The following is an 18,628-nucleotide window of genomic DNA, read 5'->3' as shown; positions in this document are numbered from 1 at the left end:
GCATTAGGAGAATGAGTTAAGTCGTTCTAGAGAAGATAGAGATCTGCCTGAGTGTTGGAGATTGTGAAGCACAACTGGATTTTGATGGAATCGGTAAATCGGTGATGGTTGGAGACTTGTGGTTTGAGACATAAGCTTTTATGATGGACTTGTGTATGTGATCGGAACCACATTCTATGTTGATTACCAAAAGGCATGTTTTGAATTTCTGATGGAGTTGTGCTAAAGTTTTAGTAGAGTTTTAAGAGCGGTGATGAATTCACTCAACTGGCAATGATTTTTGATATGACGGTGATAGGCGATGAGTCTACATAAAGTTGGTAATACAACACAACCCGCATGATGAGTTTGAAAGTTGTTTTGGTGCGATTCAATGAAGATTTTCTTGGGAATCAGCGAAACGCTTAGTAGAGTGTTTTGAGGATACAGATCGGATTTCCGTGATGGGTTATGATCAACCAATAGTTTGTATTGCATTGTAATTTGTTGTAATTATCTAGATAGCAATCTATGATGATCTCTTGTGATCTAATTGTAAATTCAAGATGTAATTAGGTTTTGTGGCCGACCTAGTTGAGATGTCTATATAGGGCGACACAATTGATGTTTCATGTGTCGGTGGCATTAGGAGAGTGAGTTAAGCTGTTCCAAAGAAGATAGAGATCTGCCTGAGTGTTGGAGATTGTGAAGCACAACTGGATCTGATCTAGCAAGCTAAAAGTGCAAAGTAACAAATCATCTTTCATTGGTGATCTCTAACAATTACAACAACTAAAATCCCTTGACCGAGTAGGTCCTAACAGGCCTTTGCCATCTAATTCCCCTAACAAGACAGCTCACTAAAGAGTGTTTAAATCCTCTAACCAAGTTGATCCTAACAGATCATTAAGCTCCTAGCTAGAGTGATAGGTAAATCCCTTAATCGGGTGACTCCTAACTGGGTATGCTCTTAACCGAGTGTATTGTAAGCTCCTAACCAGGCTAAGCTCCTAACAGGGCATACTTTGAAAGAGTACAAATTATTGTGGGTCCAATCTCCACCGCTATTTTTCCCATTTGGGCTTCTACGTCAAAAGTCTTAGTGGCATGTGTGGAATGACTTTTCATAGTATTTATGATTTCATGCATTATTTCTGATTACCGATTATGATAAGTTTACTGTTGTTTATCAGATATCTGTAAATGGTTACCGGTAAGGTTAATGAGTTGATAGATGAAGTATTTTGATCTAATAATTTGCCAATTTGAGTATGTGTTGATCAAATATTTAGTTGGTGAATATTCTGATTAATAAGATTGCATAAGTGGGTGTATGAGATCTGTTAAAGGGTTAGATTCATGTATTAAATGATTTCAGATCTGTTGTGAATGGTATTTTGATTTGAAGTTATAAATTGTCTTAATACTAATTCATCCCCCCTCTCAATATTAACTGGATCCTCATATGATTAACACTACATTCCAAGGTGAAGAAGTGTTTCAAGATTTGCAAACATGAGAATGAAATGCAAAGCATCACAAGAAGGATTCTCGAATGTGAAGATGAAAAGTGAAGTGTGGTCAAGGAATAGATAGGAGTTTCAGAAGAGTTAAACAAAGTTAGAAACTTCATCATCAAGATGATGCAATTTGGGAATATGAATCATCACAATCACATCGAGGATTGAAAATGTTGAGTAACAAGAGATATTGCCCAAAACGCAAAGACATCTTTGTGATGTTCTACAAGATAAGCATGTCGAGCTAGCACTTAATCATCATCAACCAATCAAGTTACTCCAAGTTGACATGTCCAAGTTTAATGAACCTGACTCATCTAGCAAAGGAACAAGTGATACTTGGAGCTATATTAGACATTATTCAACATACCTAACCTTATCTCTCATTGGTCTGCATTCAAAGGACGTGTCCAAAATGTTGTAATTTTCTCATTGGTTAGTGAGGTGCTCATTATAACCAACCGTAATTAGGGTTTGTCTTGAATTGTCTTAACCATTGATTTCAAATCAATCTAGGCCATTCATTTGTAATCAGGAGCTCTATATAAGGCTCAATCTTCTCATTTGTAAAGGTTAATAGTTAGTAACAAGATTACAGTTAGGAGTTAGAATAGTAGTAGGATGAGAAAACAAGAGATTGTTGCAAAGACTATGTTGAAATAAACATATGATTTCATTGAAGATATGCTAGATTTTGTGTGTTGTTTAAACATATTGCATGGTTTCTACTTCTCAAAGTTTAGATTTGTTTATATGAAGTTGATTAGTTGAATGAAAGATCTTATTATTGATTAATGGTGAAGCCTAACATGTTCATACCATTTGTGACTTGTTGATTGCAAGTTGCAGTGCATGGTTAGACTAACTTAATTGAAAGTTTAACTTCAATTGCTTTATGATCATTGTTCATGGTGTTGGTGCACATAAGTGATATGAAAATCATTGACTTCCCTTGGGAGATTGCACCATCTTTGTGTAGTTGTTCCCTCATGGTGAAGCAAAACTTGGTTTGGTTTCATCAAGTCAACAATCATTTCTTGCATTGTTAGGTGTTAGCTTAGATTTCCTTAACCTTTCATCTTTTGTCTTTTATTTTCGAAAGTTAGTTAAGTGTTCCACATTCTAGCAAAACATAAATCCTCTATGATTACCAACTTTATCACATTGAATCGCTGACTTTATCAGTAATTAAAGTCAATTATTTGCATTGTAAACCTTGGAGTTGCCTTATTTGATCACATTGTTTAGCATATGAGGTTTCCTTGTTCAAGAGAGGATAGAATACTTGGTATTTTACTCTGTGTTGAAAGTGTCACAAAAAACACATCAACACCTATGAAGTAGAAATACATTGAATATGGCATGATCATCAGGTATCTAGGAATTCTCGTTGGTCTATTAGTTTCAAGCATCCAATAGAAGAAATATAGAAATGATTTGTGAATATATTTAAAATTAAACTCCTACACTAGGGAAGCAAGTTCCTCTCTTATTTTGGTAGAGTCCAAGAAATCAATAAGATCTTCCTAGCTAGCTAAACATGTCTACTTTTCCTCCTACTAGATGTCCTCCAACAGATGCTATATAACTCACTATGTTGACCTATCAATTTCTATGATCCAAGAGGGGTAGCAGATCAAGATATAGAGCTACATTTTGGCTTCATTACATTGATCCTAAGAATAGAGTAAGATTGACAATTATAATTCAATCATTCCCCCTAAAGACCCACCTACTCCTGCCTCTAAAACCCAAGGCATTTGTATTATCTTTATATGTATTGCCAAGGCTGTCTGAAAACATCACAAAATGTTGATGCATAAAAGATATATAAGAATAGGCAATGCCTCCTAAAAACATAATAATCATTTTTCAGATACTTTTTTCTTAGTTAAAAAAAAAGTGTTAAACATAAAACATTGATTTATGATTGCGATATCCTTTCAAATGTAAGGCTGAAGACTAACTAGGCGTAAAATTGCATCAATGGGTCATAACAAACCATTCCCACAAGCAAATATAATCTGGAAAAAAATTGTCTCAAGGAAGAATCAAATTTATCTTAAGAATTGCACATATATGATTAATTACTTTTTCAAAAGATAGTTTCATGAAGATCAAAGAAAGGAGCTTACTTCTAAAAATGATATCTTTGCAACTAACAACTGGGGATTATTGTTAAGCCCATTATTCCTACTCTAGTGCTTGAGAATATTCTGGCACTTCCTTTGTTCATAAATAATCCCTGTAAAAAGATCTTTACCTTAACCTCAAATATACCTTTTCTCAAACTCCAAGCCTTTTTAATTGAATAAAAATGAGAGAAAATTTTCAGTCATGTATCTAATGGAGTGTTTTGTGCTCAAATTTTTTCTATTGAGCAGAAAATATCACCAAATTCTCAAAGATCAAAATTTCAAATTTTGTGTTTCCCATAGAAAATTCTTTGCAAATGGAACAATGTAAGCTCTGAAGTGCAAAAAGTGCACATCCAATAAAGGAGGCCATGGCAACACATATTCCATCTTTTCATCTCAAATTCATTTAGAATACTGACTAATAGGATATACAACACAATACAAAGCCTGAAACAATTTGCTTGTTAGGAATTATATTTGGCTTCATCTTGCTCTTCCATCTGTTCAAAAAATGCCTTCGCCTTAGGAAATGCCTTTATGCGTCTTTAGTTCAATTTATAAGTGCTGCTTCTTTTGGGATATGAAATTATGAGTGGGCACGCTCAAGTAAATTTTAGTATTCTGAAAATCTTCTAAGAGAGGATTGTAGCCATCTTTTGTACTTGTCTTGGAGGGAAGACCGAACTCTTCCATAAAACCAGCCATGTCTAGCTACAAGCATTTGTAACATAATAAATTAAACAATAGAAAAATTCCCATATAAATAAAATGGGATGAAAAAGGAGTTAATCTTACTATTGTTGACCGTCTTTTCTTTATGGGTTTCAGATTTTTTTCACCCTTTAACTGACTGCCAGCTTCTGCACAGTAATGATCAATGAGTTCAAGGATGAAAAAATCTGTTGGAAAAAATATGTCTGCATCTCCCTGTTGCACATAAGAGTACTCAAACAAGTAAGAATTACAAAAATAGCTCTAAAGATCAAAGAAAGTAAACACGGAGAGATGCCAGTTCAAAAACGGATCAAGACATCAGCCCCAATACCTTAACATTGGCAGCGGTGCAGGTTGTAGACATCAGATTTATCAAGTAGAAAAGAGATAAAAAACACTCAAGACATACATTCCATCTGGCATTCCAGATGATTTGCAATCCATCACAAATTAAAGTGGATGGCACTCTTCAATGTGTTGCATTAACTAAAGTGGTCAGAAATAGTAATGAAAAGTAACTCAAGAGAGTTGCATATGATATTATCTCTCTGCCATAAGTATAATACCATGGGTAATTTTGACAAATCAAGTAAACTGGAAAACCTTCACTACTTTCAGACACCTAGAACATATACCTTAGCTTCAAGATAAGAACTGTAATCTTCAGTGCAACCACCTTTCTGCAAGATCACAAAATGTAATCAATTAATATCTAAAAAGAAGCAATCGCTCTTTCCTGTTACCACAATTCTAACTCAATATGGAAGCTATAAAAGGAAAGAGTTTCAAATGTTTATACTTCATGAAAATGGAATAGCTCATAAAAGACAAATTTAGGGAAATCAGCTTGCAGTTACTAATCAACCACATATTACATAAGGGAAATTTGTAACTTGCAGTTGTATTCAGCAGCATATTATATAATGGAAATTTATGAATTACAATTGCTGATCTTACACATACTCTATAATGGAAAATTGTTATAGGAAATAAATCTGAAGATGAGCCAAGCTTCATATGGAGTTCTAATCCCTAATCAACATTGTGTCAACACTAAAGTAGATTTGTGCCATCAATGTTCGCTTCATTAGTATATAGTAGTGTTTAGCTGCAATTATAACTGTGATGAACCTGTGCACAGTACAGCAGTTGTATAGGAAGCCAGAAGAGGTAAAGCTCACTCTTCTTGTACAGAAAAATCAAATTGTTCAGCTTGCCAAGCTTATTGAGAATAACTAAATACACAAATGTCTTAATGAAGTGATGCAGTCAGAATCCTAAGTGGAACCACCCATCCTATTGCAGTGGATTCGAGACTTATATCAGAAAGACCTGTAAATGCCTTGATGTTTGCATACATCTATTCTGCTGGACCCTATCCTGTAATATCTATAAGTGGCAGAATGTTTATTGATATTATAGAATAATTCAAGAGCAAATCATGAAGAGAGAATCCCATGATAGAATTGACATATTTGATTGTACAGTATAGTTTTTGAAGAATATGAATGGTGAAAGCCTGACAATGCTGTTCCAAAACATATAATTAGTCTGCCAATCCCCAAGTTTCTCTCATATCCCTTTTACACCTTAAATAAAATAGTCCTAACCTCAAGGTGGTGAAACTTCCACATCAAATGGATCACTATATGCGACATTAGATTAAAGCTTAAGACTAAGAAATCTAAACATATAACAATAAAAAAAAAAAAGAAGGAAACAATCTAAAGTCACTTGTTCATATCAGAGACAAGGATTGAGAAAAAACTCTACAGATTCTAAAAATCTGCTCCATGATTCTGAAAACAGTATAACTCTGAAGTTTTCTTAGGATGCCTATAGGATGCCTACTATATGATCTCACGTCTAGTTTTATAGCCTGAATTAATATCAGCCATTTTCTACCCCAACTACTTAATTTGATTCAGTCCAACTAATGCAAGGTACAAGACGTCTACTTCTAGGATCTAGGTCACATGTGCTCGTGTATCTAGATTCCATCAGTATGTCTAGTCATCTATCTATCAACCATTGCTATAGTAAGTCAGCTACAACTATGTATGGTACTGGTGGCAATTGTGTTTCATAGATCCATGATTCTGAAAACATAAGAGCTCTGATATTTCTTTATGGTGCCAAGTATATGATCATCCAGTCTAGTTTGATAGCCAGACTTCATGTCCAGCATCCTCTAGCCTAAGTGTCACTCGGTTCAACTAGTGCATGGCACAAGATATCTATTTCTGGGTCCTAGGTTACTTGTGATTACAATTTAGATACTATCAATGTCTAACCATCTATATACCACACCTGTTACTGTGGCTAGTCAGACACAACCACCTACAGCATTGGTGGCAATTGTGCTTCCTTCATCCATCTCGAGACTTGACAATCAGGATGGTAGATTCTCTGCAATCATCCTTAATAAACTAATGAATCTCTTTATTGCTATGCCAACTCATGCTGTCCAAAATCCCAGGACTCAAAGTTGTTCAATCACAAGAACCAATTCTGTAGTCATACAAATTCTTCACAAATTATTCCATTCCCTAGCACCTGTTACCATTTATCCTCTAAATTATCTTCCTATTTTTCTTGTGACAACTCTCAAGCATCTATCTTCCTCTGGTTGAATCATTAATTCTTTCCCCAGACTAAATCAGTTTTCTAAATTTCTTAGCCTAAATAAATACTTTTTCTAAAGCCAAATCAATCCTCTATCTCTCATGTTTAAGTAATAAACTAATGTTATTTTTCAACACCTTTCTCGCCTTCAATAAGGGTAGTCAAATGACTCATCTAATACAGATGGGTTGCGCTTCTATATTGTGGGGCTTAGTTGCAGTTCATCCTCATTGTTTTTGTCTTACAAGCATTTATATCTAATATGCATGCTTATTCTCTACACAATTTAATACATTTTAGAAGTCATTAATTATTACATTTTCCTGGTTACAAAAGATTAGAGAGAAAAGTCTGTCCTAACACCAGAGCATTCCAACTTCCTTTTATCTTTTACAAAAACATCCCATTCCTTCATCCTTTTCACTTCTATTAAACCTTTATGGCCATTGGAGTCTTCTGGAAGACTGCAAATCTTCATTTGGAGGAGCCCACACAACTTAAGTGTACACAGTGACTTACACATTATGAAAAAGAAAACAAGCTCAGACATAGAACACATACAATAAGTCGAGTCATAATTATGCTTCAGCATGGAACTTGTAAACCATACCGAGCTTGGTACAACATAGAACGTGAAAATATCAAACTCCTTACCAAAAGAAACCTAAAAGAAATGATAACTCAGCAAGAAGATATAATCTTGAAACCTTCAACAGAATATGCAAACCTTGGCTTGCTGTGTCATAAATAAGCCTGCTTGTTCATCAGATTACAAGACAAATATCATAGTGCAAAAATTGAAAACAAAACTAGGCAGTATAAATCCTACAAAATTGACACGATGAGTTAATTTATTTCTTATCTTAAATAACAAGAAAAAGAGAGATAAGAAATAAATTACTAATACTATGTATAAATTATAATAAGTATTACTAACCAATTATAACTGAAAATAAGAATATAAACTATAAAAACATATATTGACACTAAAAATATTATAACTAAAAATAACAAGAATACAAACTATAAAAATATATATTGACACTATAAGTATTACTAACCAATTTATAAAAACTATAAATTATTTCAATTTTGACAGTATGAATCGTACAAAATTAGCATTTGGCCTCCAAGATTCAAAAACACATTATTCATGCAAATAAGTCTAATGCCTACAGACTTATCATTTGAATGCATCAAAGTCGTGAGAAAATTATAAGTTGCTACAAAATAAACATAGATAAAACTTACGTGACAATAACAATTAACTTAATAACAATTGATATTGCAATTAGTTGAAATCACACAAATACCTTGCTTGATACAAGAGGTGCCCTCACACCAGGTATTCTTACATCTGGAAGATAGCTGAAATCTGATGCAATTAAAGACATCTTTGGTACTACTCTGTGCAAAACCTCTAGTAGTTGCTGCACATCCAGGCCAGCATGTTCAACATGTACAAATTCATGGTGAGTGGGTAAAAGAATCATTAAACATTGGAAATTATTTAAAACAAAAATGCTTAAAGAAATCTATACCTCAGACAAGAAGGCTTGCAATCTAGTCAAGTTCTTAAATTCATAAAACACAAAAGACTGTTCCTATTCCATAGTATTAATTAATATATTATCCCAGTGACAAAACGTCTACCAGTCAAACAATGCCCAGGATAACACCAGAAAAGCAATAAAACCCAAAAAATTTAAAACATATTGAATTTTAGATAAATGCTTAGCTTTCTGTACCAGGCAACCTGTTGGAACCCAAGCCCTTCGGGACTTTGGAACAACTTTTGACATTATGCTTCTTGCAGCTGAAAATGCTCTGGCACCCCAGCCAACATCAGTTTCCTTGTTCTCAATAATGTTAATGCACTTCTTTATTAGTGGATCTTGCAGGGGTCGGTAAATCTCTGATATGGAAGACCTGTGAAAAATTGATATAATTTGAATATTTAAGGTACATTAAAGTGAATTAAAAATATATTCAACACTTCTACCTATGAGCTCTTTTAGGGAATTTGGTGCCTAAGTTCTTACAAACTGAAATAATAAACGATTACCCTTATTTTTCCTTTCCATTTATTTCAAAAGAACAAAAACATAATTGAAATTTGATAACAATCAATCGAATATGTAAGTTCTTTCTGGAACTACACATGTAAAGTAAACACAAGCAATATGATTCCAGAGGTGGACTTCTAGCCATCAGATATTCATTAAAGCATATAATAAGGATGATTGCCCTTACTCTCAGACTCCGAGGAATAATCATAACTTCAATCTATCAGTTAAACAGCATACACTGTCAGAAGCAAGTTTCTCATGTAATTCACAAATTAACTACTATTTTTATTTCTATAAAAGTGCATCGCATGGTGTAATGTCCCCTTCCTAAGGCAGATGTGTTATAGCAAGGTTAGCCTATCGACAGGGGTTCCCGTAGGTTAATGCAGTGGACAGGGGATCTATTCAAAGGGGTCAAGAGACTTTTGGGAGGTCTATGAGGCATTTCCAGGGCTTAGAGCCCGTTTCCTATTTTTTAGGGAGTGACTGCCAATTCACTCGTTGACCACCTAGAGCTAGTGGAGTTTAGCAAGAGGCTTTATGAGCTATTTTGGATGTTGGGAGCCAGTCTCTTATGTTTTAGGAGGGGTCCCTATTTTTTACGAGGGGACTGACGGTTTGCCGCTTGACCACCCGGAGGCCAATGAAGTGTTAATAGGTCTTACGAGCATTTCCAGATGATTTGGGTCAGTTTCCTATTTGTTAGGAGAATCCCTATTTTTAAGGAGTTGACTGGCAGTTGGCCTTCTTCACTCAGGCATCACCTTGATACTGGTTGCAGCTTCGGTTTTCAGTTTGGATGTAGGGTGATGACATCAAAATAACAATTTTAAATATTAAAGTGTTTACTTTATTATTTTAATTTAATAAAGGAAAAAGTGATTCTTTAATTGGAAATCACTTTATTAATATTATAATAGTGTCCAAGGGGACCACCTAGTGGCATGACCCCTAGGACCCTTAATAAGTTGTTTTTAAAACAACTTAATAAATTAAGAGGGGGGGAGGGGGGGGGGTGTGGCACTTCATAAGAAGATTCGATCAGCCTAAGAGGAGAAAGGAAGATGAAATAAAGAAATAGAATATTCCAAATAAAATCCAAGATGCCTCCCAAAAACAGTTGGATTAGGGTTGTGGTCAATAAAGTAACATTTGGAATATTCTTTTTGGCATTCAAGAGGTCATTTTTACATCAGCAAATTGGATTTTTGAGTTCTAGAGCAGGGGTTTCAGCAGTGATCAGACTTTTGGGAACGAAATCTCTCAAACGACTGAGTACCTACAGGTGTGCAACTATCACCCAAGGATATTCTCACAGGTTCTCATCAGCAGGGGCACAAGAAAGGTTCATTTACAGGTTGTTGGTGAAGAAAAAAATCAGAAAATCGTAAACAAAAATCAAACCTTAAATCAGACTTGCTTCCGTGATCCGAGGTGGTTCACTACAGTGATATCAGGGCATAGATCTTCCTGCCATCCTGTGATTCACAACCCTTTTGATGAGTGACAAAGAATTGCAGACTTATGCCAAAGAGTATCATGTACAGTAGCAGCCACCACAGGTTCCAGAGGGTGAGACAGTTTCCAGCATGATTGGGATTCACAGGAAAGACTCTAGTGACAGTGAGAGCAATACAGGTACCATGGCCAAGAAGGATAAGGGGAGGGCTAGGTCAATCAGCCCTAACACCAGGATCGAGAAGAAATTTGATGCCATGATGGACATGATCTCTCAATTGTTGGGACAAAGGGACTAGCAAAACCAAACTCACAAGGATCAATCTCAACACACCACTCTGAATAGTGAGTCTAGTAGAACAAAAGAAGACAATGGTCAGAATAATTGTTTCCAAGAACACCCTTCTTTCTCCAGCTCCATACCCAAACCCTTACAGCCCACTTTCACTCAACATGAGGAGTTACCTACTCATCAGGGGCGAGAGCCTGAACTCCATTCATCTGCAACAGAGGAAATCCGACATCATTATACAGAGTATATGACCTTGTCACCAGAGGTCAAGGTGTTGTTGACCCTTGACCAGTTCATAGGCCAGAAGTGACTTAGAGCAAGTTCATCTGGTAGATCGGGCTACAAGACTCCATAGGGGCATAGGGATTTTCAACAGGTGGTGGGTAAGTTGACCTTACCACATTATGATGGGAGTGATTAGTGTAAAACACGGGCTTGGGTGCAGAAGCTCGATAATTATTTTTCCTTAAGACCTATGATAGAGGAGGCGATTAAGTTTGCTACCTTGCATTTGGATGGTGTGGCTCTTGAGTGGTGGTACCACGGTCTGATTACTCTGGGACATCGCTCCATTACTTCTTATGATGAGTTCACAAATAAACTCATTGACCATTTTGACAAGAAGGACCTAGAGATGTAATTTAGAGAGCTTGCACAACTCAAGCAATATGGATCTTTAGAGATCTACATTGCTGATTTTCAGCGGTTATCAGTAATGGTATCAGATACTTCAAAGAGATGGTTGGTTGTTCTTTTCATTGAGGGACTTTCAAAACCCTTACGTGGATGGCTTAAGGCCTTTGATCCACCCACTTTATAGGAGGCCATAAAGAAGGCTTATAGCATGGAGCTTGCTGCCCCGACCAGTAGATTCTCATCAAAACCTTTTTCCAGCAGTAAGGATAAAAAACCTTTTCATAAAACCACAGACCAGCAAAGGAAGCCTTTCCAAAAAAAACGATGAGGAGACTTTGAATGACTTGAGACGTAAGAAACTATGTTTCAAGTGCAAGGAGCCATGGGATCCTAAACATAAATGCCCTTTAAAAGGGAAGGTTAACAAAATGAAATATTATTCAGTAGATGATTCAAATCTGAAAATTCAGATCAGCACACTCAAATTTGTGATAGCGAAGCAAAGACCACTTATGAGGATTCAATGAAGGAGCAGGAGAATGATAGATCCATGGCACAACTCTCTAGCATTCAGCATGAGGGGTCTTTCAAGATTCATGGAGTTCTTGGTGGGCAGCAAGTGATTACCTTACTGGATACAGGAACTACACATGATTTTATTGATGAGGGGTTAGTGGCCAAGAGAGGACTCAAGGCCAAGGAGTTTGAGAGATTCCAAGGGTAGCAAATGGTTTCACTCTCACATGTACCAAGAGGATCCTTAACTTGACTTTACAATTTAATGATTATGTCTTTCAGGCGGACTATTATGTAGTGGGTATTGGTGAGATGGACATTGTTTTGGGCATGAAGTGGCTTCATGCTATTGAGGAGTTCACACTCAACCTACGTAGCATGGAGATGGGGTTTGAGGTGAATGGCAAGAAATGTGTACTGAGGGGGATGTCAGATGGTGGCTTACACATGGTTTCCTTGAGGAGGATCGAGAGGTTGCTCAGGCATGATCAGATTGAGTGGGCAGCAAAGTGTGTCAAGATGCCTACCATAGGAGAGCAGCAGAAGCGGGAATATTCTCTAGACATGCAGAGAATCTTAACTAAACACAGTAAAGTGTTTAGTGACATACCACCTAATAGACCACTAGATAGGGGAATAGAGTGCATTATTGAGTTGGAGGAAGGGGCCAAACCAGTCATCATCACTTCATATAGCCACCCAAAGAGGCTCAAGGGTGAAATTGAAAAGAGGATTAAGGAGTTACTAGATATGGATCATATCCAGCCTTGTAAGAGTTCATTTGCATTAGTCGTGGTATTGGTTAAGAAGAAGGATGGGACCCTTTGCATGTGCATCGACTACCGTGCATTGAATAAGAAAAGAATTAATAGCCAGTACCACCTACCTCGCATAGATGAGCTGATTGATAAGTCACATGGGGCATGTTTCTTCTCCAAGATCGACTTGAGATCTGGTTATCATCAGATACGGATGAGAGAGGAGGATGTGGAGAAGACAACTTTTAGATGCCATTATGGACACTTTGAGTTCTTGGTTATGCCCTTTGGGTTAACCAACACACCTGCCACATTCTAGTCTTGCATGAATAGGGTCTTCTAGCATCAGTTGAGGAAGATTGTTTTGATGTTCTTCGATGACATTTTGATTTTCAATCGGACTTGAGAGGAGCATGTGAGGCACCTAGATGAGGTATTGGGAATTTTGGAGAGGGAGTCCTTGTATGCCAAGGAGTCCAACTGTGAGTTTGGGATGACAAAGTTTCTCTACTTGGGGCACATTATTAGCTCAGAGGGAGTTAAGGTTGATTTGGATAAAGTCCGAGCTATCGTTGATTGGTCCCCACCCAAGAATCTCATTCAACTTGGGGGATTCTTTGGGCTTTGTGATTTTTATAGACGCTTTGTTAAGGGGTTCTCACAAAGGGCAACACCTCTCACAGATTTGATGACGAAGGGGGCCTTCATTTGGACAGAGCAGGCACAACAGTGTTTTGATCACTTTAAGCAGTTGATGAGCTCGTGTTTGGTTCTTGCAATACCTGATTTCTCTCAGCCTTTTGAGTTACAATGTGATGCTTCAAGAGAGAGAATTGGTGCAGTGTTGATGCAAAACAAGCACCCTATAGCATTGGAGAGTTAGAAATTGAGGAGGCCAGAGAGGAGTTAAACATATAGGACAAGGAGATGTTAGCCATCATGCATGCATTGGCTAAGTTCAGGCAGTACTTGGTAGGGAGTAAATTTGTGGTTAAGATGGACCATAACAGCCTGAAACATTTCCTCAATCTGCGGAACCTCAATGACCGCCAACAGAAATGGGTGAGTAAGCTTCAGGCTTCTGATTTTGACATTGCCTATATGAAGGGCAAGAAGAACATTGTTGCTGATGCCCTCTCTAGGAGACCCCATTTGTGCTCAATTGGGGAGATTGCAGATGATTGGTGTGGGCTGATTTCTATTGAGTATGCTAAGAACACGTGGGCCGCTGGTATTATTGATGGGACAATACAAGATGACAAATACACAGTTGTAAACGATCTCATGATTTAAAAAGGGAGGATTTTCTTCGTCCTAGGTTCAGAGATGAAGAGGCAAATTTTGAGAGCCTTCCATGATGCTCCTATGGCAAGACACCCCAAGTACTTCAAGACATATCAGTAGATACGGGAGAGGTTCACTTGGAAGGGGCTCAAGTCCAAGGTTCTTAGGTATGTCGTGAGTGTCCTACTTGTTAGTAGAATAAGCATGAGCACACTTTTCCGGCAGGTTTATTGCAGCCCCTATCCGTTCCTAGTAGGAAGTGTGAGTGCATCTCGATGGATTTTATCACGGGCTTACCCAAAGCCCAAGGGCAAGATCGCATTTATGTTGTGGTGGAAGATTGACGAAGTTTGCACACTTTTTCCCGATCACCACTACCTTTAGAGCAGTGCAGGTGGTTGAGTTCTTCTTTAGGAAGCTATTCAGACTTCATGGGTTGCTGAGTATTATGAGTGACAGGGACAGCAGGTTCATGAGTCACTTTTGGTAGGAGTTCTTTAGACTCAGTGGCACCGAGCTCACCCCGAGCACCACTTACCACCCCCAAATTGATGGATAGACAAAGATTGTCAATAAGTGGGTGGAGGGATACCTTCGGAATTATAAAATCAAAGATCAGCAGTGTTGGAGAGCAAGTTTACGAAGGATAATTGCAGATCTGGGCCAATTGGCACCATAGATCAGCATTTCTTGTGTTACTACAGCTAGCCTCACCCTATTCGAGTTTATGCAGCCAAACCCTAGCTGGGCATGTGTTTTTTTAGATCCTATTGGAACTAATCAAGCCAAATATCAAAACTGATAATGCAGATTAGACCTAGAGACAATGCTCTAGGATAAAATAACAAGTTCATCAGGACATATTGGCTGTTCCAGATCTATATCAGACTTATGTATACTATTATAGGGTATGTAACCAGCAACTTTGCTCAATAAAAGTTCTTCAAATTTGTCATTTGTTGCATTTTTTATTTGTACTTTTCAATATCAGCACTTTATCTTTATTAGCATTCATTTTACCTTGCAAAAAACCAAGCAAAACATCAAAAACACCAAAAAAATCAAAAAAAAAAATAAAAAATCACACCTTAAATCAGACTTGCTTCCGTGATCCGGGGCGGGTCACTATAGTGGTATCAGAGCAACAAAAGGCATGGGTTAGGTGGCTCTATTTGTGTGAGTATTGCTATAAAACGACCTAACACATGTCCATCCAGATGACTCCATTTATGGCGCTATATGGGTATGATGTGCCTAACTTCCTGGATTTGCTATTTGGAGACAATCGAGTACCTAGTGCCAAGGACTTGTTGCAAGACAGCCAGGATATCATGAGGTCCTTTAAGGAAAACATTCAAACGGCACAAAATCAACAGAAATAGTATGCTGATTAGCACAAGGTTGAGCGTTCATTTGAGGTCAGTGATATGGTATATCTTATGATGCATCCTTACCGACAGTCCACTCTCAGGAAGAGTGGAGCAAATAAACTTAGGTCACGTTATTATGGATCATTCAGGATCATCAAACGTATTGGAGAGGTGACTTGAGAGTTAGAATTACTTGCAGATAGCCGGGTACATAATGTCTTCCATGTGTCAAGCCTCAAGAAGGCGATTGGGCATAATGTGATTCCTTCTACAGTGTTACCACCCCTTGATGAGGAGGGGAAACTAATTCTTGTCCCTGAGGCCATAATTGATTCTCGAGAGAGGAAATTGAGGAGGGTTATCAGGGAGTATCTGGTGAAGTGGAAAGATTTGCCAGTGGAGGATGCAACATGGGAGAGTGAGAAAATCTTATAGCACTCGGAGTTGAGGTTGCTTAAGGACAAGCAATCTTGGGGAGGGCAGACTATAATGTCCCCTTCCTAAGGTAGATGTGTTCTAGCAGGGTTAGCCTATCAACAGGGGTTCTTGTAGGCTAATGTAGTGAACAAGGGACCTATTCAGAGGCTTTGGGGAGAGCTATGAGGCATTTCTAGGGCTTAGAGCCAATTTCCTACTTTTTAGGAAGGGTTCCTATTGCTCCCATTTTTTAGGGAGTAACTACTAGTTCACTCGTTGACGACCCAGAGCTAGTAGAGCTTAGTAGGAGGCTTTATGAGCCATTTTGCATGTTGGGAGCCAGTCTCCAATGTTTTAGGAGGGACCCCTATTTTTTAGGAGGAGATTGACAGTTGACCGGTTGACCACCCGAAGGCCAATGAAGTGTTGCAAAAGGTCTTATGAGCATTTCCAGATGATTTGGATCAGTTTCCTATTTGTTAGGAGAATCCCTTATTTTAGGAGCTGACTAGCAATTGGCTTGCTTCACTCGGGCATCACCCTAATACTGGTTGCATCTTCGGTTTTCAGTTTGGAGGCAAGGTGATGACTTTAGAATAACAATTTTAAATAACAAAGTGTTTACTTTAAAATTTTAATTTAATAAAAGAAAAAGTGATTCTTGAATTGGAAATCACTTTCTTAATATTATAATAAAGTGTCCAAGGGGACCACCTAGTGGCATGACCCCTAGGACCCTTAATAAGTTGTTTTTAAAACAACTTAATAAATTAAAGCGGGGGTTTCATAAAAAGGTTCGATCAGCCTTAAGAGGAGAAAGGAAGATGAAATAAAGAATTAGAATATTCCAAAAAAAATCCAAGATGCTCACAAAAAGAGTTGGATTAGGGTTGTGGTCAATAAAGTAACATTTGGAGCATTCTTTTTGGCATTCAAGAGGTCATTTTTACATCAGCAAATTGGATTTTTGAGTTCTGGAAGAGGGGTTTCAGCAGTGATCAGACTTCTGGGAACAGAATTTCTCAGAGGATTGAGTAGCTACAGGTGTGCAACTATCACCCAAGGGTATTCTCACAGGTTCTCATCAACAAGGGCACAAGAAAGGTTCATTTACAGGCTGTTGGTGAAGAAAAAAATCAGAAAATCAGAAACAAAAATCAGACCTTAAATCAGACTTGCTTCTGTGATCCGGGGTGGGTCACTACACATGAATACTTGCAAGATACATTTTCATGCAAGGGTTTTACATGTCAGAGAACATAAATTTAAACCTAAAGTTTAATCTCAGACATAGGATGTGGACATCATTCTTTCCCAGTACAATCAACCACAAAATCAAAACCTCTTGGTAGTGTTTCACATGGTATGTTAGACATAGGAAGTGGATATAATTGGACTTTATTTGGTTTATACATATTGTATGGTTAATTTTTTTAAATTTAAAAAATGGTGGCAACAATTAGTAATGCACCCTCTAGTTACATAGGTCCTAATTATGAAAAGTATGCACCACCTTATAGGAAAAACAAAAACAATTTGTAGAGACAACACTTAAACCAATTAAGGATTCATGGATTGAAACAGAAATGTCCATTGTTTCTGATGGATGGAAACATAGCAAAAACTAATTCTTAATAAATGTAATTGCAATGTCCCCTAAAAAGGCAATGCTTTTAAAGGTGGTTAATTGTGAGGGGCAAGTCAAGGATGCATAATTCATCTCCAAAATTCCCATTGAGTCCATGAGATGGTGGATCTTGATAACATTTTCCAAGTCATTATAGACAAGGCAAAACATTTTAAGGCAGCAGATGCTTACATTGAGAAAAGGTATGGGAGCATTTTTTGGACACCATCAATTGTACATTCTCTTAACTTGGCCATGCAAGCAATTGGCACTCAGCTAGTGTGGGTGAAAAATATATATACACTAAAGCTGAGGAGATCCAAATGTTTAAGATAAACCATATGTCACAATGCATCTTTAGGACTTTCTTGAATTTGGAGTTGTTGAAATGAAGTTAGTTTATGCCATATTTACTCACATTTTTAGGTTTTAATGCATTATTAACCTATTATTTTAAACAACTTTAGGTTGGTGAGACCCATTTCACATCACACATAATCATTTTGAGACAACTTGTGAAGGTGCAAGAGGTGTTGGGCACAATGGTCATTAGCCACAAATGGACTATTTGGAAACAATCAAATTCAAAGAGGGCCCAAAAGGTCAGGCCGTTGATCTTGGATGATGATTTGCAGACTGTCTTGAGTTTCACCAATCTTATCATGAATACGATTAGATTTGCTGATATAGATCAACAATGTTTGGGGGAGATCTATGATAGCATCGACTCCAATGATCGAAAAAGCAAAGGCCATAATAACGCAAAACAAGAACGAACTCAAAGAAATATTTTTCCCAAGTGTGGAAAAAATCATTTTGGTCACTAGAACAAGATAAACACACCCTTGCATCTCCTTGCATATGCATCATCCCCCAAATATTATAGCATAGACATACCTTTTTTGTCAAGGAGAACTACACCATATAAAGATAGTGAAATTGTTAATGGGTCCAAGTGGGCATTCTGAAGAATCTTCTCACATTCAAAATTAGGAAAGAGTTTGGAAAGATCATCTCACTACGAGATCATAGTATTTGTGGTATTTGAGACCAATACAAAGAAGATGCTTATACAAGGCAGTACCTCCAGAGGCAAGATTATTTGTTCCTCCAACCTCTTGCAATCAAAATTCTATCACAACCAAGCATTTTTATTTATTTTTTTTACGTTCTTAGTCCTTACCATTTTTCTATAATTTTTATTTTTAAGTTGTATTGACTTTCC

The 18,628-nt window shown here is 37.3% G+C and overlaps 1 protein-coding gene across 5 annotated transcripts in view; it reads right to left on the bottom strand.

The window, feature by feature from the left end:
• Positions 1-3,903: 3,903 nt before the first annotated feature.
• Positions 3,904-18,628, bottom strand: part of LOC131071320 (uncharacterized) — a 235,534-nt gene continuing 220,809 nt past the window's right edge. For 2 of the 5 annotated variants that reach the window (XM_058007113.2, XM_058007125.2), the window contains exons 10-14: positions 8,725-8,905; positions 8,290-8,406; positions 4,987-5,031; positions 4,433-4,564; positions 3,904-4,348 (exon numbers count right to left, since the gene is read on the bottom strand). In XM_058007113.2, the coding sequence (XP_057863096.2) occupies positions 4,193-4,348; positions 4,433-4,564; positions 4,987-5,031; positions 8,290-8,406; positions 8,725-8,905 (631 nt within the window). In that variant the 3' untranslated portion in view covers positions 3,904-4,192. The remainder of the gene's footprint in view (positions 4,349-4,432; positions 4,565-4,986; positions 5,032-8,289; positions 8,407-8,724; positions 8,906-18,628) is intronic. The other 3 variants (XM_058007130.2, XM_058007140.2, XM_058007148.2) reach the window with 3 other exon arrangements.

This window comes from Cryptomeria japonica, chromosome 1 (assembly GCF_030272615.1).
Source record: "Cryptomeria japonica chromosome 1, Sugi_1.0, whole genome shotgun sequence".
In the NCBI taxonomy this organism is placed as follows: domain Eukaryota; kingdom Viridiplantae; phylum Streptophyta; class Pinopsida; order Cupressales; family Cupressaceae; genus Cryptomeria; species Cryptomeria japonica.
Note: the sequence above shows the minus strand (reverse complement) of the source record. Positions and strands in the feature narration are given on the sequence as shown.